The sequence below is a fragment of the Ovis aries genome, chromosome 7, assembly GCF_016772045.2.
Source record: "Ovis aries strain OAR_USU_Benz2616 breed Rambouillet chromosome 7, ARS-UI_Ramb_v3.0, whole genome shotgun sequence".
Classification (NCBI taxonomy): Eukaryota; Metazoa; Chordata; class Mammalia; order Artiodactyla; family Bovidae; genus Ovis; species Ovis aries.
Window position 1 is genome coordinate 99,852,630 of NC_056060.1, and position 24,084 is coordinate 99,876,713.

General features: G+C 51.7%; 1 protein-coding gene and 1 long non-coding RNA gene across 2 annotated transcripts in view; one reads left to right on the top strand and one right to left on the bottom strand.

Moving 5' to 3' along the window:
* KCNK13 (potassium two pore domain channel subfamily K member 13) overlaps positions 1-23,430 on the top strand; it is a 111,912-nt gene extending 88,482 nt beyond the window's left edge. Inside the window, exon 2 of the mRNA XM_027972122.3 lies at positions 21,861-23,430. Coding sequence (XP_027827923.2) covers positions 21,861-22,672 — 812 coding nt within the window. The 3' untranslated portion in view covers positions 22,673-23,430. The remainder of the gene's footprint in view (positions 1-21,860) is intronic.
* LOC114115665 (uncharacterized) lies at positions 8,159-22,067 on the bottom strand. The gene is made up of 2 exons (XR_003589983.3): positions 21,836-22,067; positions 8,159-13,610 (listed from the first exon to the last, which is right to left on the bottom strand). It is a non-coding gene; the product is annotated as an uncharacterized LOC114115665 (long non-coding RNA).
* Positions 23,431-24,084: the final 654 nt, after the last annotated feature.

Here is a 24,084-nt window from a genome sequence, read left to right on the forward strand (position 1 = left end):
TCATAGCCTGAGTGCACGGGAAATGTTTGTCTTCAGGGTTTCTTCCTTCAGTGGAAAAATCAGTGAATCAGCCCTTTCTTTCCCCCTGACTAGCTAAAAGGCCATTTAGCTACATCTGTATTTTTCAAACAGCCCCTCTGGCAGCTCTTACACTGACTCCATTTGTGCCCAAACATCACTGTGTTCTCTGAGATGGGTTGTCTGCTGGCTTTGGGCAAAAGAAAGTCATATTGCTTTCTGAAACTAATAATACCAAAAATTAAATATTCTTAAGAAAAGGCCCCAACAGAGCTCCCTCAATGAACAGTTTATTACAGAGCAGTGTGACTCGTTTAGATAAAGTCTGGAAGGGGCCTCTCCGAAGAATGAGGCTTAAGTCTCTAAAGACTTTTAAAGAAATGGGAGGGAAAGAGGGAAGAAGAGAGGATGGGAGAAAAGGAAAGAAAACCTTGATGTTTCTGCAGGGAGCTTTGATTCCTAGAGCAGCTTTTCATTGAAGGGGGAGGATGTCTGCCAAATGTTTCCAGGAAATTCTGGGTGATGGTGGGTAGGTACTGGTACAGTGGCAACATTCTGCCGTAGCTCAGGCAGCAGTGACGTGTGCCATGGACTGGGTGACTAATGAGCCACTGAAGCCTCCTCTCTCCCAGTTCTCCAGGCTGCTTGGCTTCTGGACGACGGCCCTCTTAGGGGTTTCAGACTGCTATCCTCTCCTCGTGTCCTTACAGGGTGGGGAGCAGAGAAGAAACTAGCTCTCACTGGTGAATCTTAAAAGGGCGCAAATCCCAGCATGAGGCCTCCACCCTCATGACCTCATCCAAACCCACTCACTTCCCAAAGGTCCCACCTCCTGATGCATTGCTTTGAGGGGATATGGTTTCAACATATAAATCTGGAGAGGACACAAACACGTAGTCCATAATGTAGGAAATTTCTCGAGTTTATAGGGAAGAAATACAGAGTGGGGAAGAACACGGGATGTGATGAATGGCATGCGTCTCTTCACTCTCACATGACCCTGCTGCCGAGCTTGTGTGGGCCTTGCTTCCTTCATCCCATTACATCGTACATCTAAGTGAAACCCTGAGAGGTGAGAGAGACAGCAGTATTCCCCAGGCCTTTGACTTCCAGCTAGATTTCCGGAAGCACTAGGAGCCCATAAAGGAGCCCCGAGGCTGCTGCTCTGGGAGGAGGGAGGTGGCGAGAAGGTGGGCTGGAAGCCAGCCAGGTCGCGCAGAACAGGTGGGCACCGCTGTTGGGTACAGCAGCTACCGCTGCTCCAGGGAACCTTGCAGCCGTCTCATCAGCGGCAAGAAATTCACAAAGGCAGGTGGGTTTGCTTGTGCTTTATCTAATAAGGGCTTTCCAGGTGGCTCAGGGGCAAAGAATCTGCCTGCCAATGTAGGAGACACGGGAGATGCAGGTCAGCTCCCTGGGTCGGGAAGAACCCCTAAAGGAGGAGATGGCCGCCCACTCCAGGGTTCTTGCTTGAAGAATCCCATGGACGGAGGAGTCTAGTGGGCTACGATCCATGGGCTCTCAAAGAGCTGGATACAGCCGAGCAACTGGCACACACATGCACACACGCACACACACGCACGCACACACACATTTTCATGATGCCTCAAAACCGTCTTGCAGCCAGATCCTCTCACTCATGTTGAGGAAAAACACCTTCCATCAGTCACCACCTGTGTTGTGCTAACATTCTACTTAATTGAGCTCTTTCATGAAGTCTGGGGGAGGGCAGTTTTATTCACGAGAGAACGTGATTATAGGTGCTGGCTTCTAAGGGGGTAGTTTCATGATTTCAAAGTTAAGAAGCCCTGGAATTGGGACACCTACTTGAGATAAGTAAATTCAACGACTTTCCCCTTTGAAAATGAGAGTAAAGTCAGAAATAATGATAGCACTCATTCCAACTGTCACACTAGCTAAAGGTTTGTGAGGAGGAAGGGAGCTTGAGACAGTATTAAACACAGAACTGATGCCCCCAGGACCCCATGGATCTCTCAGGAAAATGAAATTTGTAAAATTCCTCTTTGAGAGCTGACACAGTCTGATTCCCATGAGGCCAATTTTGCTACCTTTTGAGGACAAAACCAGCCAGTCCATCCTAAAGGAGATCAGCCCTGGGTGTTCATTGGAAGGACTGACGTTGAGGCTGAAACTCCCAATACTTTGGACTTTGATGAAGAATTGACTCATTGGAAAAGACCCTGATGCTGAGAGGGATTGGAGGCAGGAGGAGAAGGGGACGACAGAGGATGAGATGGCTGGATGGCATCACCGACTCGATGGACGTGGGTTTGGGTAGACTCCGGGAATTGGTGATGGACAGGGAGGCCTGGCGTGCTGTGATTCATGGGGTGGAAGAGAGCGGGACACGACTGAGAGACTGAACTGAACTGAGCTGAGGACAAAACTCACTGTGATCTAAAAGTAACGCAAATGATTTGAAGAATCCTTTTTTGGTTCACCTCCCTGTTTTCTGCTTTTATAGTCAGGACATCAGTCATTTATTTTTGACTTTTGAAATGCTTATTGCCAAAGAGTGTGGAAATGTCCCTTAGTTCAGAGTTACCTGGAGAATAGTTTGGTCTTAATATCTACACATGATATCATCATCTTTTGTCAAGGGTGCTTTACTGTTACTGAGATGAGAGAGGAGTCATAATCCTAAAAACAGCACATTCTCAAAATGTCCTTAACTTTAGGAAGGACGCCTGACTGTGGAGTCCACAAGCGTACCTATCTCAGGTGGACACTGAGAATACCTTTGGCCTGCTCGGTGCATTATGAAACACTTTAAATCAGCTGCGATGTCTTTGTGGTTGAGAAACGTTACCAACAGGGAGACGATAGGTTCACCCACCCGACTGGTAGGAGAACTGTGGATACCTAAGGTGAGCTCACCCCAGAATCCTGGGACGGTCGAATACAACAGAATGAGCCGATGAGCTCAGATTCACGCCCTGCCCGCTTGAGTCACAGCATATTTGAATCTGAAGTTCCTTAGAGAACATCTGGGCCATCCTACCCCCATATTACCAAAGGGACAACGGGAATAAGGTGTGGCCGTCACACCCTTAGGGCGTCCATAGTCTGCACTGGAACCCAGACCCCTGCCTGGTGTGGTGAGTGGCTCTCAGCTGCTTTCTTAACCTCTGGGCACCTCTGATTTCTCACGTGTCAGGAGAGTGAGAGTGCAAGCCGCTCAGTCGTGTCCGACTCTCTGCGGCCCCATGAGCTACACAGTCCATGGACTGCTCCCGGCCAGAATCCTGGAGTGGGGAGCCTTTCCCTTCTCCAGGGGATCTTCCCAACCCAGGCACCGAACACAGGCCTCCCGCATTGCAGGCAGATTCTTTACCAGCTGAGCCACCGGGGAAGCCCAAGAATACTGGAGAGGGTAGCCTATCCCTTCTCCAGTGCATCTTCCCGGCCCGGGAATTGAACCGAGGTCTCCTGCATTGTGGGCGGATTCTTTACTCGGGGGGAATGATATTCCTGCTTCTCAAGGGTGGATGAGGACTGAAGAAGCACTTTCATGTGCAGCGCCCAGCACCATGCTGGCTCACAGTGCAAACCACCAGCGTCCGTCTCATCCCCGCTGGACACTGTTCTGCCCGCCTCAAGGAGCTGGAGGGAACAGCCAAGTAGCCTTGTGCGCGAGGACCCAGAGAGGTTTAACACTAAAGCAGCAGGTCGTAGAGAGGAGGAGGAAATTCCTAAAACCAACCTACTTCCCTTGTTTTTCTCACTAGATCGCGCAGTTGTCAATGACATCACTGTAAACGGTGCAGTTACCGCCCTCCTAAAGGCCGAGAGTTGTCTTGGTCCCCTCTTGGTCTGTGACATTGCTGAGCAAGCCTGTCTTCAGTGGAAAGCCAGAACAGTGGTTCTCCTGCTCGAGGGTAACTGTTGATGCGGGCAGGAGATGGGGCCCAGCCCCAGAGACACACTCCACTGGGCAAGGCTCAGGGTCTGCACCTAGCAGGCTCTCCAGCTGGCTTTGGTAGCAGGGGGTCCGGCACACAGGTGAGGAGCGCTGCCTGGAACACGACTGTGCGTGTGTGTGTGTGTGTGTGTGTGTGCGCGCAGTCATTCAGCCATGTCCAACTCTTTACAACCCCAGGGACTATGTATAGCCCGCCAGGCTCCTCTGTCCATGGGATTTTCCAGCCAAGAATACTGGAGAGGGTTGCCGTTTCCTCCTCCAGGGGATCTCCCAGCCCAGGTATCAAACCCACATCTCCGGGGCCTCCTGCACCGGCGGAGGGGTTCCCTGCTGCTGAGCCCCCGAGAAGCCCCGGGTCTGCTCCTTCACCAAGATGAGCCTGCCCAGTGCTCAGCAGAGGCCCGTCAAGAAAGCCAATGTAGGACCAGTGCCCTCCTCAGCCCTCGCTCACACTCCTCACCTCCCTCCCCCAAGCCCCGCAATAATCCAAAACCGTTTACAAAAGCTAAATCATGCGTGGCATCCACCAGGGGATGGCCTGGCTGGGAAGTGCCCCTTCCTTGCTTCATTTCCTTAAGTGACGCACGCAGTAAAAAGTCCTTGAATATTTTAGAAAACATTTCAATCCAAAGAAGGGGAGCAGCTCCACCATGGCTGAAGCTGCTATGGACCCACCGTTAACCAGAACTTTCCAAGAGAGCTCATTTGACACCACGTGCCACCTGAAGGGGTTTTCTGTGTTGTGTGTTAATATACAAACGAGATAGGCTTGCCTTTGCCTCTAGGCTTCCCTGATAGTTCAGCTGGTAAAGAACCCACCTGCAATGCAGGAGACCCTGGTTCGATCCCTGAGTTGGGAAGATCCGCTGGAGAAGGAAAAGGCTGCCCACTCCAGTGTTCTGGCCTGGAGAATTCCATGGACTGTGTAGTCCATGGGGTCACAAACAGCCTGACAAGACTGAGTGCCTTTCACTTTCGCCTCTAGGACCCCAGAGGTATTCATCCTTCACTGAGTTTTGGGGGGTAAATGCGGTGCGGGGGGCAGGCTTGCTTGAGAACCTTCCCAGGCAGACATGACTGTTGTCTCCAACCCCTCCCGCCCCCGTGCCCTGACCCCAGTGGGTGATGTTTTCCTAAGCGGCACCGCATTCCTTTTATCACAGCCACTGTGGTGCTGGTTTAAACACAGGTTTTCTGGCCTCATTGGACTTCCTGAGTCAGAATCTCTGGATGAGGCCTGGAAATCCTCAGTTTTGAACCAGCTCCTCAGGGAGTTTTCATGAGTACTCAACTTCAAAACTTCTGTCCTGGGTGACTTTAGTTCCCGTCTACCTTATTCACTTCTCAGTGAATTTTCATCCTGTAAATAAAGGCGTGCTCGGAACTTCCATTCTTCCTGAAGCTTGACAGGAGGCTTCCGCCCGTCTTTCATGTTGGGCAGGTGGCTCCAGCAAGGAGTCCGCTTGATCTGATAAACAGCCTGGTACAGGTTTCCTTCTTGTGTGTTGTTTCCAGGCCTTGGTCTTCTGGATCGGGTTTGACGCTCCTGGGCGGCAGGAAGCTACCTTCTAATTACCCCAGCCCTCTGCTCCTAGCACAGCATTTTGTCGTTGTTTGATTGCTAAGTTGTATCCCGCTTTTTGCAACAGCACAGACCAGCACACCAGGCTTCCCTGTCCTTCACTGTCTCCCGGGGTTTGTTCACACTCGTGTCCATTGAGTTGGTGATGCCATCTAACTATCTCATCCTCTGTCGTCCCCTGCTCCTCCTGCCTTCAGTCTTGCCCAGCATCAGGGTCTCTCCCAATGAGTCAGCTCTTCGCATCAGGTGGCCGAAGTATTGGAGCTTCAGCCGAGGCTGTGCTGAGCAGCCGTGATTTATTCCACATACAGGAGCCACAGGGCGCAACGCCAGACCAGGAAGGAAAACGCAGAGGAAGCCAGTTCTGTGTCCCATCGCCTCTCCTTGGTCATCATCTTGGCTGGTTGTCAAGCAAGAACCAAGCCAAGGGAGAGACAGTCTTAGCTAGACTTTAGGAACTGACGGGGCTGCCTTCTCAGTCTGTATCAGGAGGACCAGGGCGGCCACAAACGTGGCGACGTGTGAAACCCCCCGGAGCCAAAGACACTTGTTTGGCAGAAGAATTCCCCTTGCAGAACTCAGCGAACAGCATTTGGGACAGGAAAGGAGTGACTTTCAAGCATTCTAGAAAGGCTTCAGAAAGGGCTCTGAGTGACGCTCTTGCCCCGCTGCCTGAGTACAGGGGTGGCCCAGGGGGAGGTGAGTGGAAGTTCTCTTTCCTGCGTGGTATGTCAGCATTTGGTACACAGCCGCGTTAGAGGGTTCAGACTGGCTTGTCAAATGAAAATCCTGGCCAGGGTGTTAACGGTAGCCGTTTCTGGTATTATTATATTGTTTGAGTGGCCGTTTATCATTAAACACCTCACTATAGACAGGTAAGAGTGGGTTGTGGAAGTTAGCCTCAGTTTACACCCTCGAGGCAGTCTCTCCTGGAGTCCGTTCTCAAGAGGTGGCTGTTTGGCACTGTGAATGTTGTTATGAAAGTCTACGCCGGAGGGAATACTGGGTAGCATAGGGAACGATGGAAGTAATTCGCCGTTGGAGAAGTGAGTGCTGAGCAAGATACAAAGGTGGCCATACAGAGGCGTGGACCCCAGCGCCTTGTGTGAGTGAGGCAACGCACCAAGCAAGCCTGGCATGCTTTCAGCAGCCCTGGAGGCCTAGAGCGTCACTATTTCTGCCACCTGGAAGTCAACGAGCAAAAAGGGAAAGGACAGAATAATTGAACAGGTCCTCAAGAGGGTGTCCAAGTGACCACGAGGTGTATGAAAAGCTGCTCGACTTTGTAGACATCAAGGAGGTGCCATTTAAGCCACTGCATACCCACCAGCGTGGTTATGGTGGCAAGACTGTGAGGAACGGGACTCTCAGACACTGGTGCGGGCAGGCTGAGTCAGCACTCCACTCTGCTGACCGTGCACACGTCCTGTGAGTCAGCACTCCCCTCCTAAGTAAGTGCGTGCGAGAGAAATGGTGCTGTGTGCTCCAGAGTGTCTTAGAAACACTGATTGTAACAACCGCAAACTGGAGGCGACCGCAGTGTGTCAGCGGGAGAAGGCCCTGCCCAACCCGCCCGCCGTCGCCCTCTGTGTGTATCTGTTCCTTAACGCTGAACAGATTCAACAACTTGCTTCATTAACGGGTGGGCTTTCCATTAAATTCCAAATCCCTTGCGGGCCTCCTCTTAAAGTTCCTGTGAGTCCCTTGAAAAAATTCCAAGTCCCAGAGAGAAGACATTTTGTTAACTATGGCTACGTAGCAAACCACCCCCACGTATTAATAGCAGCTTAAACAACTTGGGACGTTTCTCACAACTGTGTGGCTCCGTGGGCGCAGCTGCTGGTTGGTTGGTTGGTTCCCCGAGGTGTCGGCTGGTATAACTCACACCGCACTCAGCTGGGAGCGCGACTGCGGCTGAAGGTCCGAGAGGCTTCACACAGCATCTGGGGAGGCTGGGATGGCTGAGGCCGGGCCTCTTTCTGCAGCTAAGGGCTCACACTTCCTACACGGTGGCTCAGAGGTCCTGGGAGAGAAAGACAAAGTCTGGGGGCTTCTTGCCATTTGAGCCTGGAACTGCGGCAGCCTCGCTTCTACCGCGTTCTGCTGATCAGAGCACGTCTCTAGGTCACCCAGGGTTCACGGGAAAGGAAGGAGGCTTCTCCCCTCAAGTGCTTGCAGGCTTGGGAGCAGTTTGTTCAAAATCGCCTTTCGAACCACTGACCCAGGCAACAAGGGTAAGGAAGGGCTCAGGCCAGGCCTCCACCACTCAGAAGGTGGCCTGGGTAGTGGCCTCAGTCTCCTTGCCTGAAACACCAAAGCTTGGGTGTGAGAGCTGTGAAGCCCCTTTCAGCTCTAACAGCTGTGGTTCCACGGTCTGTGTAGAGACAGTGTGCCTAGTGAGACCCTTCAGACCCATCACTGGAACCCCCTCCGCAACCAACCCAAGAATAATCTACGGGGTCTGCTCTTGCCTCCTTTTCCCATCCCAATGAAGGGTCTCTTCAACTGAAGGGTCTTTTGAAACTGAAGGGTCTTTTGGGGGAAAAAAATATCCACAAACTCCTTTCATCCCACACAAAGAGGCATTTCTGAATCAAAAGAAGATTATGAAGACATTTATTCAAGTCAAAGTTTGATTTATTAGTGTAATGAGATAAACCAAGAGGAATACTTCTTCCGGGCAGGTGTTTACATGCAATCTGAAGAAATGTCCCAGAATATTTTCAAAATATTTTAACATAGTTTTCTCAGTTTAAAAGTAAAGATTTTTTTTTAAAAAAAAACAAACCCATGGCCTACCACACTGGCTACTGTACGCTTTTAAAAGGTGATGAAAGATACAAGACATTAAGAAACAGTTACATCACCCACGCTGTCACCACCCTAAAACGACCTGATTGAGCCTTTGTCTCTCTGTTTGTCTCCTTCTCTGTACTGGCAGACGTTGTTGGTTCTGGGCCCACCTCTTTTTCGGGGGCGCTGGTAAACGACAACCAGTCTGAGAAGAAACCCACTCCTGCAGGCGACTAGCTTGAGAAGCGGGCTTGTGGCTTGTTGCTGCTTAATGGCATATGATGGAAACTTTGCCGGGGGGCTTCTGGAAAGCCTTCTGTGCTCTGATAACGATGTAAGCAGGGTAGGAACAAAACACGCGCCGACTCTGGACTCGGGTGTGTGAGGGGGTCCTTCTTGAAGCTGCTGGCGTGGGAGGCTGGCCGACACGCTGATGGAGCCAACGTCAGAAAAGGCGAGGTGATCGTGGCTCATAGATCTTGTTCCAAAGCCACCTAATCAACTGTTCCTGGAGCCGCCCTGCCTCCAAACATCCTGTTCTATGAGATGATGCATCCCCTTTGTGTTTAAGCCACCCTTATTTACAATAGTTGTTACTGGCATCCAAAACCACCTTAACTGCCTCAATATACAGAACTGTATAAATACACTTTGTGAAGTTTATTCTCTCATCCAACAAATGATCAATGAAGACGAGCCAGACTAGAGTCTTTCTGTAGACACATCTTGGCTCTGCTTTTTTCCATATAACATTTTCTCTAGTCGTTACAAATTCTTTGCATGTGTAATTTTTAAAAATTTATTTACTTTTTAATTGAAGGATAATAGCTTTACAGAATTTTGTTGTTTTCTGTCAAACCTCAACACGAATCAGTCCATGTAATTTTTAAATTGAGGTATAGTCGATACACAATATAAGTTACAGGTGTACAGTACAGTGATTCTCAATTTTTATAGGCTAGACTCCATTATAGCTACCGTAGAATATTGCCTGTATTCCCTACGTATGTATCCTTCTAGCTCATTTTGTACATAATGTATGTCTATATCCTATGTATATTTTAAATTTCATTTTATTGAAGGGCAGTTGTTTGTGATGTGTTGGTTTCGGCTGCGTAGCGTAGCGTAGCGACTCAGTTACACGTGTGTGGGTGTGTATTCTCTTCGTATTTTCCACTATGGTCTATTTCAGGGTGCCGAGCAGTCTCCTGAGCTGTGCGGTAGGACCCTTGTTGCCCCATTCTGCGTACACCACTTGGCGTCTGCTGACCCACACTCACTGCATCCCTCCCGCACCCCCTCCCCCTTGACAACCCCCAGTCTGTTCCCTACGAGTCTGTTCCCTACGGGCCTGTTCCCTACGAGCCTGTTCCCTACGAGTCTGTTCCCTATGGGCCTGTTCCTTACGGGCCTGTTCCCTATGAGTCTGTTCCCTACGAGTCTGTTCCCTACGGGCCTGTTCCTTACGGGCCTGTTCCCTATGAGTCTGTTCCCTACGAGTCTGTTCCCTACAGGCCTGTTCCCTACGAGCCTGTTCCCTACGAGTCTGTTCCCTACGGGCCTGTTCCCTACGAGCCTGTTCCCTACGAGTCTGTTCCCTACGAGTCTGTTCCCTACGGGCCTGTTCCCTACGGGCCTGTTCCCTACGAGCCTGTTCCCTACGAGTCTGTTCCCTACGGGCCTGTTCCCTATGAGTCTGTTCCCTACGAGTCTGTTCCCTACGGGCCTGTTCCCTACGAGCCTGTTCCCTACGAGTCTGTTCCCTACGGGCCTGTTCCCTACGAGCCTGTTCCCTACGAGTCTGTTCCCTACGAGTCTGTTCCCTACGGGCCTGTTCCCTACGAGTCTGTTCCCTACGGGCCTGTTCCCTACGAGTCTGTTCCCTACGAGTCTGTTCCCTATGGGCCTGTTCCCTATGAGTCTGCTCCCTACGGGCCTGTTCCCTACGAGTCTGTTCCCTACGAGTCTGTTCCCTACGAGTCTGTTCCCTATGGGTCTGTTCCCTGCTGCTTTCACAGGTGAACTCGCTGGCGTCATGCTTCAGGTTTCACACATGAGTGATGTCGCATGCTATTTGAGTTTCTCTTCCTGATTTTCTCCCCTCGGTATGATCATCTCTGGGTCTATCCACGTTGCTGCAGGTAACATTATTTCATTGTTTGGACGGCTGACTAGTTTTCTACTGTTCATATGGGCCCATCTTCTTTACCCACTCATCCGTTGAGGGACGTTTAGGTTGTGAACTGTGGACAGTGCTGCCGTGAACTCAGGCGTGCAGGCACCTTTCCAGACCACAGTTAGCCCAGAGACTTGCCCAGGAGTGGGCCTGCTGGGCCACACGCCAGCTCCGTTTTCAGTTTCCTGAGGAACCTCCGTGCTGTTTTCCCGAGTCTGTTGGCCATCTGTATGTTTTCTTTGGAGGAATGTCTACTTATTTCTTCTGCCCATGTTTCAACTGGGTTGTTTTTTTATTATTGAATTGTATGAGCTGTTTGTATATCTTGGAAACTAAGCCCCTGTCGGTCACATCATTTGTGATATTTCCTCTTAGACTATAGACGGTTGTTTCATTTTGTTTATGGTTTCCTTTGCTGTGCAAAAGCTTATCAATTTGATGAGGTCCCATTTGTTTATTTTGCTTTTATTTTTATTGCCTTGGGAGACTGACCTAAGAAAACATTGCTACCATTTATGTCAGAGAATGTCTGCCTGCTCTCTCTCTTAGGAGCTTTATGGTGTCATGTCTCGTATTTGAATCTTAAGCCGTTCTGAGTTTGTTTTGTGTGTGGTGTGAGAATGTTCTAACTTCACTGGTTCACACGCAGCAGTCGAGTGTCCCAGCACCACTTGCTGAAGAAGCTGTATTCTCTGCATTGTGTGTTCTGGCCTCATTTATCGAAAATTAACTGGCCATAGCTGTGTTTGGGTTTATTTCTGGCTTTCTGTTCTGCCCCGCTGGTCCACGTGTCTGTTTTGGGGCAAGGACCACTCTGTTCGATTTCTGGAGCTTTGCAGTATTGTCTGAAGTCTGGGAGGGTTTGGCATCCTGCTTCTTTCTTTTTCCTCAGGACCGCTTTGGCAATTCCCGGTCTCTGGTGGTCTCATATAGATTTTAGCATTACGTGTTCCGGTTCTGTTGCGTATATGTAATTCCAGTGGCTTCAGCTAAATGGCTACTTTTACTTAGCTGCTGCCCTATTATCTGCCATTCAGGTTGCTAAAGATTCTCATTGTTAAAAGTAAAGGCAGGTGACATCAGTGTACACACGTAAGTCGTCACATTTCTGATAGTTTTGAAGATATAGTCCTTAAAAATTATAAACAAAAAGATATAAATACTTCTAAGATGTCTGATATATATTCTCAGATTGCTGTCTAGACAATGTATGCTGATCTGCAGGCCTCCACACAGTGTTTGCTATTTGCTACTGCATGTGAGGGCACTCTCATGATACACATTTTTCCCCAAATGTTTCCAGAAAAAATTATGATGAAAGCCTACAGGACACATTTGATCAACAACTCAGTGGCATAAAGAAAGAAAAATGGGAAGGGAGACTGAACAAAGGAAAGAGGCGTGGAAGATACGCTTCATGGACCTCGTTAGGATCCTGATTCCTACAGGTGATCTGTACAGTCTGGAGACTGGAATATGGACTGGGTATTATTTCCTGTTAAGAAGCTGGTGTTAATCTCATTAGGTGTGATAACGAGGTAGTGGTTACATCGGGAAAATAAAGTGCTTGTCAGTTACAGAGGCATCATTATTAATGGATAAGATGGCATGCTGTCTCGGGTTTATCAATACTTTAAAAATCTCCAGCAGGTAAAGGGGGTGGGGTGGGATAGGGAAAACATGATTGGCAAGATGTTGACAGCTGCTGAAACCAGGAACTGTGAGTTTATTGTGTTCTCTCTACCTTTGTGTGTATTTGAAAAGCATAATGCGAAACTTTTCTATTTTTCGCCTTAATTTTTTAAGAGAATATTTAGACAGTATGTGCTCGAGGGCCGGGAGTGGCAGGTCTTGCTCTGTCCTCGTGGTCCAGGTGAGGGGCTCTATGGGGGTGGTGGGCCCCTGGCCAGGCCTGCCGCTTCCTTCCTGACCCCAGGGACACACCCAGGATCAGGAGCCACCCTGAGGTTGCAATCACATCAGAAGCAGATCTGGAATAGTCAAGGGGGCCAGATGGAAGCAGACCACCAGGCGAGCCCCTGCCTCGGCCTCCAGACCACACCGTGCCCACGACCCCCGATCAGCTGGGCCATGCGCTCCCAGACTCGGGGGCTGGACACAAGCCCCGTGACCTCAGACCTGAAGCTCAGGGACAAAACGGTATGCTGAAAAGCACGCCGTCTGACAGTCAGCGTCATGGGTGTGTATGAAACACGGGGGGACCAAACGCATGGGGTGCAGCGGGGTTTTAGCTCCGACTGGACGGCGTCGCATGCTGGGAGCGGCACCCGCGCGCTCCCGTTGTGCGTCTGAGTCAGGGAGGACGGCGGGTGTCCGCGTCCGACGCCGGCCGCTCCCGACCGTGTCGGCTTCGGCAGCCCCTCGCGCGGGTGTGCGTGTGGCGCGCGGGGCGGCGGGCGCTCGGCTCGTCTCCCTCCGCTTCTACTTTCAGCGCGTGCGGCCGCGCCTGGGCTCTCCCCACGCTGCAGTCAGGCGGGAGGCCGCGGGCCTGGAGACCAGACAGCCCTCGGTGCTAACTTGGCTTCACCGCTGGGAGTGGCGTGGGGATGAGGAGTCAGTGAACCGGGCAGAGAGCAGGCTTCTGATAACGCCTGTGCCCGTTTCCCCACCGAGGAGGACCTTGAGGCTTATTATTTCCAATCCAAGGCATTGGTAATGCCCAGTAACAGGGGACTCAAAAGAGTGGAGACTTGCTGTGAAAATGCCTGCTTATTCGCTGACACACTTTTAAGCTCTGAGAGCAGTCCGAGCTATGGAAACACCTCTAACTGCAAACACTGGGAAGCGGTCTCCGGTGGCTTCTGTGAACACCACCACTTGTCCTGTCTTCTGTTACTTTTGCTGATTAAAAAGAGGGCAGTGCTCAAGAAAATTCAGTAGGTAATCAACAGTCATGGATTATCCCTTCTTTGATAAAACTGAATGTTTTAAAACCAGCCAAACGAGAAAGAATCTAGAGATTTTAAGTTCCTGGAACAACTGGCGGGAAGAGATGATGCGGCTTGCGTATGCACGTGTCTTACTCAGCCATGAAGAGGAGCGGAAAAGGAACGCCACTGGCAGCGATGTGGGCGGACCTAGAGAGTGTCAGAGAGTCTGAAGTCAGTCAGAAAGAGAAAACTATATTGTCACCTACTTGTGGAATCTATAAAAGATGGCATGCGTGCCTGCCAGTCACGTCCGACTCTCTGCAACCCCCACGAACTGTCTAGGGGATTTCCCAGGGAAGAATGCTGGGGCGAGTCGCGGTTTCCTTCTCCAGGGGCTCTTTCCCACCCGGAGGTTGACCCGCGTCTCCTGCACTGGCAGGTGGGCTCTTTACCCCGAGCCTGGGAAGCCAGGAAAACGGTGCAGATGAACCCATTCGCAAATAGTCTCCGACGGAGAGAACGGGCCTGGTCAGCCAGGTGGGGAGCTGACACCGTGTAGAAGTAGGTGACTAATGGGGGCCTACTGGGCAGCGCAGGGTCGCGACCCAGCGGCCTGTGTGACCTAAACGGGAAGCGGCTCTAACAAGGAGGCGATGCAGGCATGCGCGCAGCTGAGTCACTTTGCTGAACAGAAGGAGATAGCCCGGTGTTGGAAAACGACTCTACTTCAGTCCTCGGCCAATCTGCCAATCTCTGCAATGTCAGAGCATCACTAGGAGTCTCATTCATTGGAAACACAGCAGCTCACCAAGCGTGTCAGCTGCCTTCAGCACTGGCCCTGTGTGTACCACAGGCATTTGTCCCAAGGAAGGCTGCATTCAGGGCCCTGAAGCCAGGGCAGAGCTGGCTTCACCCTGGCCTCACCCTGCCTTGCTTCGTGGACAGCAGTTTATCTGTCCCAGCCTGGATGCCGGGCTCCCGGAGGGAGGGCCCTGTCCAGGCCATCCCGGCGTGGCCCCGACTCCTAGCGCCAGTTCCCGGACCCGACGGCCGCGCGGTGAGTGGTTGCTCTTGCCTTTGCTGGTTGCGGTTCAGTCGCTCGGCCGAGTCCGGCTCTCTGAACCCCGCGGACGGCAGCACGCCAGGGCGGGAGCTGCGTTTCACGCCCTTTGCTCTGCTCTCCAAGAGGAAAATCACTGAGTCCTCTGTGCGTCAGGAAGGAAGGTTTTAAATACTTACACATTGTTGGCAGCGCTGGGTCCCCACTGACGTGCAGAGTTGCCTCTACTCGCAGTGACTCGGGGATCCCTCTCATTGCCGTGTGCAGACTTCTCACCGCAGGGGCGTCTCGGGCTGTGGGACTCAGGCTCAGGGCCCGTGGGCCCCGGTGTTGTGGTGTGGCTTTTGTGATTGTGGTGTATGTGGCTTTGGTGGCTGTGCTGTGTGGCCCCGGTGTTGTGTGTGTGGCTTTGGTGGCTGTGTTGTGTGGCCCTGGTGTTGTGGTGTGTGGCCCCAGTGTTGTGTGTGTGGCTTTGGTGGTTGTGGTGTGTGGCTTTTGTGGTTGTGATGTGTGTGGCTTTGGTGGGGGTGGTGTGTGGCCCCGGTGCTGTGTGTGTGGCTTTGGTGGCTGTGGTGTGTGGCCCTGGTGTTGTGTGTGTGGGTTTTGGTGGTTGTGGTGTGTGGCTTTGGTGGTTGTGGTGTGTGTGGCTTTGGTGTTGTGGTGTGTGGCCCCGGTATTGTGGTGTGTGGCCCCGGTGTTGTGGTGTGTGGCCCCGGTATTGTGGTGTATGGGCTTTGGTGGCTGTGGTGTGTGGCTTTGGTGGCTGTGTTGTGTGGCCCTGATGGTTGTGGTGTGTGGGCCCAGTCGTTGGGGCACACGGGCTCGCCCGCCCTGCAGCGTGTGGGATCTTCTTGGGCCAGGGATCGACCTGGTGTCCTTTGCGTTGCAAGATGGATCCTTAACCACTGGACCATCAGGAAGGGAAGCCGCTCAGTTGTGTCCGACTCTTTGCGACCCCGTGGACTGTCGCGCCAGGCTCCTCTGTCCATGGAACTCTCCAGGCACGAATCCTGGAGTGGGTTGCCATTTCCTTCTCCAGGGGATCTTCCCGACCAGGGATGGAACCCAGGTCTCCTGTCTTGTGGGCAGACGCTTACTGTCTGAGCCCCAGGGAAGCCCCTGGAACAACAGGGCGGCCCAGAAAGGACGGTTCACTACAAGAAAGTGTTGGCCCTCTCGAGCCCTGCGTTACACGAGTGAGTCCCCTGGCCCTTGGCAAGCGTTTCCCCTTGCCCCGCCGTTTGCAGAGCTGCTGCTATTTCTGGGCCTTCTCCATTTCAGTGACTTTACCCAGTTTCCGGAATGTTGTTGGGTCAATAAATGGCCCCAGATAAACACTGCTCCTTTTCCCTGCATGTTGCCTCAGTTCTGTTTCAGTGAAGAGAGCCAAGGTACCCGCTAGCTTTACAGCCTTGGGTGAGGACTCCAGGTTTCCTTTTTACATCTTCTTCGTGCAGGAACATGCAGAAGCTTTACTGGTTTCAGGAGTTCACTGAGCCGGAGGAGGTGCCCCAGCGCCCCTAGATCAGGAAGCAATCACTCAACACCTTGCCGACCCCGCTGTGTTCCTTGGACTAGGTAGAAAAAAACCGCTGCTCTCAGTTCAGTCTGTAAACTCAGTTTTTTCTTAACCCTCTGCTACTTCAGCCGCCTCATTTCAACTCGAGCTTGGGGATAAGAATTAAAGGTACTAACAAAGAAAAGACAACAAAGACAGAACTTCCTTACCTCAGACGAGGATGTCTGATAACGAAGCCCACACTGCCAGGAGTCACTGAGCACCTTTAAGTTTCAAAACAAGGGTTCCAGAGAAGAGATGACGGTCTGACATTCCACCACTAAGGGCTGGGATTGTACCTGCCATCAGAATTATCCCCGGTCCCTTGCTCCTTCCTTACCATCCTGTTCATTCCACTCCATGCCATCCAGCTAAAAAGCTAAAATGTGGTGTCTTCCTCCCGCCTCTTGGAGGAATTAATTGCATGCTAAAGAGTAGCTACATGCGATTAGTGTCCGATGTAATGCACTTTAGGACTTCCCTGGAGACTCAGGTGGAAAAGAATCTGCCTGCAGTGCAGGAGACACGGGTTCTATCCTGGGTCAAGAAGATCCCTGTAGAAAGAAATGGCAACCCACTCCCGTTTTCTTGCCTGGAGAATCCCACGGACAGAGGAGGCTGGCGGGCTACAGTCCATGGGCTCACACAGAGTCAGATACAACTGAGAAAGGAAAGTTGAATTTAATTGGAAAACTAAACAGTAACTCTATTCCTTTCCAAGGCAAACCATTCAATATCACAGTAATCCAAGTCTATGCCCCAATCAGTAACGCTGAAGAAGCTGAAGTTGAACGGTTCTATGAAGACCTACAAGACCTTTTAGAACTAACACCCAAAAAAAGATGTCCTTTGCATTATAGGGGACTGGAATGCAAAAGTAGGAAGTCAAAAAACACTGGGAGTAACAGGCAAATTCGGCCTTGGAATGCGGAATGAAGCAAGGCAAAGACTAATAGAGTTTTGCCAAGAGAACGCACTGATCATAGCAAACACCCTCTTCCAACAACACAAGAGAAGACTCTACACATGGACATCACCAGATGGTCAACACCGATATCAGATTGATTATATTCCTTGCAGCCAAAGATGGAGAAGCTCTATACAGTCAGCAAAAACAAGACCGGGAGCTGACTGTGGCTCAGATCATGAACTCCTTATTGCCAAATTCAGACTTAAATTGAAGAAAATAGGGAAAACCACTAGACCATTCAGGTATGACCTAAATCAAATCCCTTATGATTCTACAGTGGAAGTGAGAAATAGATTTAAGGGCCTAGATCTGATAGATAGAGTGCCTGATGAACTATGGACGGAGGTTTGTGACACTGTACAGGAGACAGGGATCAAGACCATCCCCAAGAAAAAGAAATGCAAAAAAGCAAAATGGCTGTCTGAGGAGGTCTTACAAATAGCTCTGAAAAGAAGAGAAGCGAAAAGCAAAGGAGAAAAGGAAAGATATAAGCATTTGAATGCAGAGTTCCAAAGAATAGCAAGGAGAGATAAGAAAGCCGTCCTCGGTGATTAATGCAAAGAAATACAGGAAAACAACAGAATGGGAAATACTCGAGATCTCTTCAAGCAAGTTAGAGATACCAAGGGAACATTTCATGCAAAGATGGGCTCGATAAAGGACAGAAATGGTATGGACCTAACAGAAGCAGAAAATATTAAGAAGAGGTGGCGAGAATACACAGAAGAACTGTACAAAAAAAGATCTTCACGACCCAGATAATCACAATGGTGTGATCACTCATCTAGAGCCAGGCATCCTGGAATGTGAAGTCAAGTGGGCCTTAGAAAGCATCACTACGAACAAAGCTAGTGGAGGTGATGGAATTCCAGTTGAGCTATTTCAAATCCTGAAAGATGATGCTGTGAAAGTGCTGCACTCAGTATGCCAGCAAATTTGGAAAACTCAGCAGTGGCCACAGGACTGGAAAAGGTCAGTTTTCACTCCAATCTCAAAAAAAGGCAATGCCAAAGAATGCTCAAACTACCACACAATTGAACTCATCTCACACGCTAGTAAAGTAATGCTCAAAATTCTCCAAGCCAGGCTTCAGCAATACGTGAACCGTGAACTTTCAGATGTTCAAGCTAGTTTAGAAAAGGCAGAGGAACCAGAGATCAAACTGCCAACATCCACTGGATCATAGAAAAAGCAAGAAAGTTCCAGAGAAACATCTATTTCTGCTTTATTGACTATTCCAAAGCCTTTGACTGTGTGGATCACCACAAACTGTGGAAAATTCTTAAAGGGATGGGAATACCAGACCACCTGACCTGCCTCTTGAGAAATCTGTGTGCAGGTCAGGAAGCAACAGTTAGAACTGGACATGGAACAACAGACTGGTTCCAAGTAGGAAAAGGAGTATGTCAAGGCTGTATATTGTCACCCTACTTATTTAACTTATATGCAGAGTACATCATGAGAAATGCTGGGCTGGAAGAAGCACAAGCTGGAATCAAGATTGCTGGGAAAAATATCAATAACCTCAGATATGCAGATGACACCACCCTTATGGCAGAAAGTGAAGAGGAACTAAAGAGCCTCTTGATGAAAGTGAAAGAGCAGAGTGAAAAAGTTTGCCTAAAGCTCAACATTCAGAAAACGAAGATCATGGCATCTGGTCCCATCACTTCATGGCAAAGAGATGGGGAAACAGTGGAAACAGTGTCAGGCTTTATTTTGGGGGGCTCCAGAATCACTGCAGAGGGTGATTGCACCCATGAAATTAAAAGACGCTTACTCCTTGGAAGAAAAGTTATGACCAACCTAGATAGCATATTCAAAAGCAGAGACATTACTTTGCCGACTAAGGTCCATCTAGTCAAGGCTATGGTTTTTCCAGTGGTCATGTATGGATGTGAGAGTTGGACTGTGAAGAAGGCTGAGCGCCGAAGAATTGATGCTTTTGAACTGTGGTGTTGGAGAAGACTCTTGAGAGTCCCTTGGACTGCAAGGAGATCCAACCAGTCCATTCTAAAGGAGATCAGCCCTGGATGTTCTTTGGAAGGAATGATGCTAAAGCTGAAACTCCAATACTTTGGCCACCTCATGCGAAGAGTTGACTCATTGGAAAAGACCCTGACGCTGGGAAAGATCGAAAGCAGGAGGAGAAGGGGTCGACAGAGGATGAGATGGTTGGATGGCATCACTGACTCAATGGACATGGGTTTGAGTGAACTCCGGGAGCTGGTGATGGACAGGGAGGCCTGGCGTGCTGCGACTCATGGGGTTGCAAAGAGTCCAACACGACTGAGCGACTGAACTGAACTGAAAGAGTAACAGTGTGCGCTCATCCAGGTGTTTGGGAAAGGCGGCCCTCTGGCGCCCCCTCAGGGAGCAGCAGTTATAATCTCAGGAGCTCACAGACAAGGTCTGATCTGACTCCTACCGGGAATGCGCTGGGGGCCACCGGGTCAGCCACGGCAACAAAGCAAAGCGTTAGTTTGCCCATAGCAGGCTGTTACCAGGAAAGAGGATTTTGGGTGAATCCAAGAGATCCCAGCGATGGGGCCCCAGCTAGGAGACTGGACCTGATTATGCAAACAGCAAGGTTTGATTTGAATTTAAAAAACTGAACCCAGTGAGGAATGCTGAGGACTTACTTTTCAAATGATGGTTGTTTTTTTTTCAAAAGGACTTTGATGCCTGTCCCCTCAGACAAATAAGATCCCTTAGGTTTACTGAATCAGTTGCTTGGAAGGAATTTATGTCCCTCAGGGTGGGCTGAAGCTTAGCGAGCGCCCCTGATTGACAAGTGCTGAGTGTCTTTCTCTTCCGTTTCTCCTTTTTCTTAGTGGTGTCCACTGTCCTACGATTGGTATTCTTAATTACATGTCTGTGTGTGGGAGTAGAAAGGTCAGTTCAGTTCAGTTCAGTCGCTCAGTCGTGTCCGACTCTTTGTGACCCCATGAATCGCAGCACGCCAGGCCTCCCTGTCCATCACCAACTCCCGGAGTTCACTCAGACTCACGTTCATCGAGTCGGTGATGCCATCCAGCCATCTCATCCTGGGTCGTCCCCTTCTCCTCCTGCCCCCAATCCCTCCCAGCATCAGAGTCTTTTCCAATGAGTCAACTCTTCGCATGAGGTGGCCAAAGTACTGGAGTTTCAGCTTTAGCATCAGTCCTTTCAAACAACACCCAGGACTGATCTCCTGGTTGGATCTCCTTGCAGTCTGAGGGACTCTCAAGAGTCTTCTCCAACACCACAGTTCAAAAGCATCAATTCTTCAGGGCTCAGCATACATGGCTACTGGAAAAACCATAGCCTTGACTAAACGGACCTATGTTGGCAAAGTCATGTCTCTGCTTTTCAATATGCTATCTAGGTTGGTCATAACTTTTCTTCCAAGGAGTAAGCGTCTTTTAATTTCATGGCTGCAGTCACTATCTGCAGTGATTTTGGAGCCCCCAAAAATAAAGTCTGACACCGTTTCCTATCACAGAATAAACATTTCACTACACGAGAGTTCCATGAAGGCAGGGCCCAGGTCTGCCTTTTCCCACCGTTCTAGTCCCAGTTCCTTGAATGGCAGCCAATAAGTGTTCATAGAGTAAGGGAATTCCCACGAGTCTGTGTGAGACTTCTTTGCACGAGCCTTCGGGTGTCACTCCGAATAATGGCTGTTCGGTCTGGCTGTTCGGGTTGTCTACTGTGCAAGAACGTCTAGCAGAACTGGGAGGGGAGGCTGGAATGCAGCCCTCGTTCTCATCACCACGCCACTGTCGCTGGCCTGGAGCCCACTTGGAGGAAGAGGTGCCTTTTTCTTATTTGCAGTGCCGCACCCTACCAGCTCTGAGCAGCCCAGCTCTGATCAACACTTTATGTCTTCAAAAGGAAGTGGGAATTCTCCCTCCCATTCCTAGAAAGGCTGGGACGGAGTGTTTTTAAGGGAACTGTTTATTTAGGTCCTCTGAAGTGAAAGTCGCTCAGTCCTGTCCGGCTGTTTGTGACCCTGTGGGCTATACAGTCCATGGGATTCTCCAGGCCAAAACAGTGGAGTGGGTAGCCCTTCTCTTCTCCAGGAGATCTTCCTCATCCAGGCATCGAGCCCAGGTCTCCCGCATTGCAAGCGGATTCTTTACCAACTGAGCTATCAGGGAAGCTCCCTCATTAACTTTTTCTTAAACCTGAAGTGAAGGGAGGTGAAAGTCTGACTCTTTGTAACCCCATGGACTTCTCCAGGACAGAATGCTGGAGTGGGTGGCCTTTCCCTTCTCCAGCGCATCTTCCTGACTCAGGGACCGAAGTGGGGTCTCCTGCATTGCAGGCGGGTTCTCTACCAGCTGAGCCACAGGGAAGCCCAGGAATACTGGAGTGGGTGGCCTATCCCTGCTCCCGGGGATCTTCCCCAGCCAGGGGTGGAACCCAGGTCTCCCGCACTGCAGGCGGGTTCTCTACCAGCTGAGCCACAGGGAAGCCCAGGAATACTGGAGTGGGTGGCCTATCCCTGCTCCCGGGGATCTTCCCCAGCCAGGGGTGGAACCCAGGTCTCCCGCACTGCAGGCGGGTTCTCTACCAGCTGAGCCACAGGGAAGCCCAGGAATACTGGAGTGGGTGGCCTATGCCTGCTCCCGGGGATCTTCCCCAGCCAGGGGTGGAACCCAGGTCTCCCGCACTGCAGGCGGGTTCTCTACCAGCTGAGCCACAGGGAAGCCCAGGAATACTGGAGTGGGTGGCCTATGCCTGCTCCCGGGGATCTTCCCCAGCCAGGGATGGAACCCAGGTCTCCCGCACTGCAGGCGGGTTCTCTACCAGCTGAGCCACGGGGAAGGCCCTCTGCCGGCCATCACGGCGAGACTCACCTCCTCCGATTTCTGTCTCCCGCAGGGTTTGGGATGGCCACGCCAGCGACAGTGGGCGGGAAGGTGTTCCTGATCGTCTACGGCCTCCTGGGGTGCTCCAGCTCCCTCCTGTTCTTCAACCTCTTCCTGGAGCGCCTGATCGCCGCCATCGCCCGCGTCTCGCGGCGGCGCGGCGCGCGGAGCCCGGGGCGGGCGGCGCCCGGGAGGCCGCCGGCGCGCGTGCTGCTGCTGGCGCTGGGCGCCGCCTCCCTGGCGCTGTGCTGCGGCGCCGCCGCGCTGTACGCGGCCGCCGAGGGCTGGGGCTACCTGGACGCGCTCTACTTCTGCTTCGTGGCCTTCAGCACCATCGGCTTCGGGGACCTGGTCAGCGGCCAGCGGGCGCGCTACGACGGCCAGGGCCTCTACCGCGTGGCCAACTTCGTCCTCCTGCTCTCGGGCGTCTGCTGCCTCTACTCGCTCTTCAGCGTCGCGTCCGTCCTCGTCCGGCAGGCGGTGACCTGGGCCCGGGGCCGGGCGGCGGGCGCGGGCCGCGGGCGGGGCCGGGGCCGGGGCCGGGGCGGGCCGCCGCGCAGCGACGCCGAGGGGCCGGGCCGCGTGCGCAGCGGGGCCCGCGGGGCGGCCGAGGCGGGCGGCGGCTCGGGCCAGCCGGTCTCCACGAAGGGCGCGCTGGCGGCCGGCCAGGCCTCCCCGGCCGTCCCCCAGGAGCAGCTGCCCGGAGCGGCCGGCGGCCGCGCGCGCCGGGCCAGCGCGCCGCCTGCGGACGACGGGTTCTCGGGGGGCGTGGGCGCCTTCGCCGTCCTGAACGGCAGGCTGGCCGAGACCAGCGCCCGCAGGTAGGAGCGGGGCGGCCCGCCGCGCGCCTTCTGCAGCTGCTCCCTCCGCCTGGAGCCCTCGCGGGAGATCTCTTCTCCAGCAGGCTGCCCCTTCCCAGGGCTGCGGGACCTGAAGCCTCGAGGCCTCTCTCCTTACCGTCAGCCGCCTTTAAGTCTGAAGGCACTTTAGAAGTGAACCACACAAGCAGTCAGTACGTGGCCTCCTGACTCATCTTGCTCCAGAATCTGAACCCAAGAGAGGGACGCTTCCTTAAGCCTCGATTTCCTGCTGTCCTGGTCTGCATCTGGAAATACAAACCCTGAAGACGCGAGTTCTCCCCTGGGAGTCGGAACGACTGAATTCACAGCCTCCCCGAGGCGCTTCAGCGAGGGGAGAGCGCGACTGGGCTTACTTCTGGCCGAGCTGCCCTCCGGGCAGATGTTTCTGGGGTGCTGCAGCTAGGGAGATCACCTGTTCCTCCTTATGCCTGCTTCTCTTTTTTTGTTTCTCTGTTCTTCTATTTGTAAGAGCTTAGGGCTTAACTGAGGTGCCTGTGGGACCCCAGCATGGTTAAGAAAATAAAATTCAGCTTCAGGCCTTTAAACAGCAGCAAGGTGATGGGGAGAGTCCACTCTTGTCCCTGAAGACTGGAGCTTACTGTGTTCCTTTGAACGGTCCCAGAGACCACTGCATTTTTACCAGGGCTTGGGGCCCATTGCAGAGATAATGACTGTCTATTTATTAAAATTGAAAATTTAATAAAGCCTCATTTTATTAACAAAGCTTACATGAGTGCTCATTAAGGATGTTGGGGTAGAGTGCTTCATTAAACGGGTACTTACTGCACTCACAGAAAAAGGAAATAAGAAATTAACCTTGAGGGATTGCGAACATCATCTCGGATTCTTGGCTGGAGAAACATTCTAGACCAGATAATGAAACCTGGCTTTTCCTGTCTAATCCTCCTGGGTCCTGCCTCTGGGACTGTAACAAGCCTGATGATATTACCTGGCTTATTGTTAAAGCAGTCCATGCTATGAACGAGGGCTGTTGATCTTCATCAATGCAGAAGGTTTGGGGGATGAGAGCAGGGTTTATAAGAGATAACTGCTGTTTTTTATAAGCTAAGAATGGTGTCCACATGGCACTTTCAGAAATGAGGAGGAAAGATGGGCCCCATAAAGAGGATAATGCAGAAAAGCCCTGCCTGGTGAAACTGAACTGTTGAGCAGAAAGCATCAGACCGGGAGGACCCTTAGGAACCATCTCATCCAACCTCCGTGCTTTTGACAGAAGGAGACAGAGGCCCGAAGGGATTGCCCCTCGTCTGGGCGCTCAGGCTGATGGTGAACAGCCGGGAGAAGCACTCTGGTCCCTGAAGAGGTCTGGGCTCTTGGCCCATGATCCACCCAGCCTCAGTGCCTGCAACGGCTCCC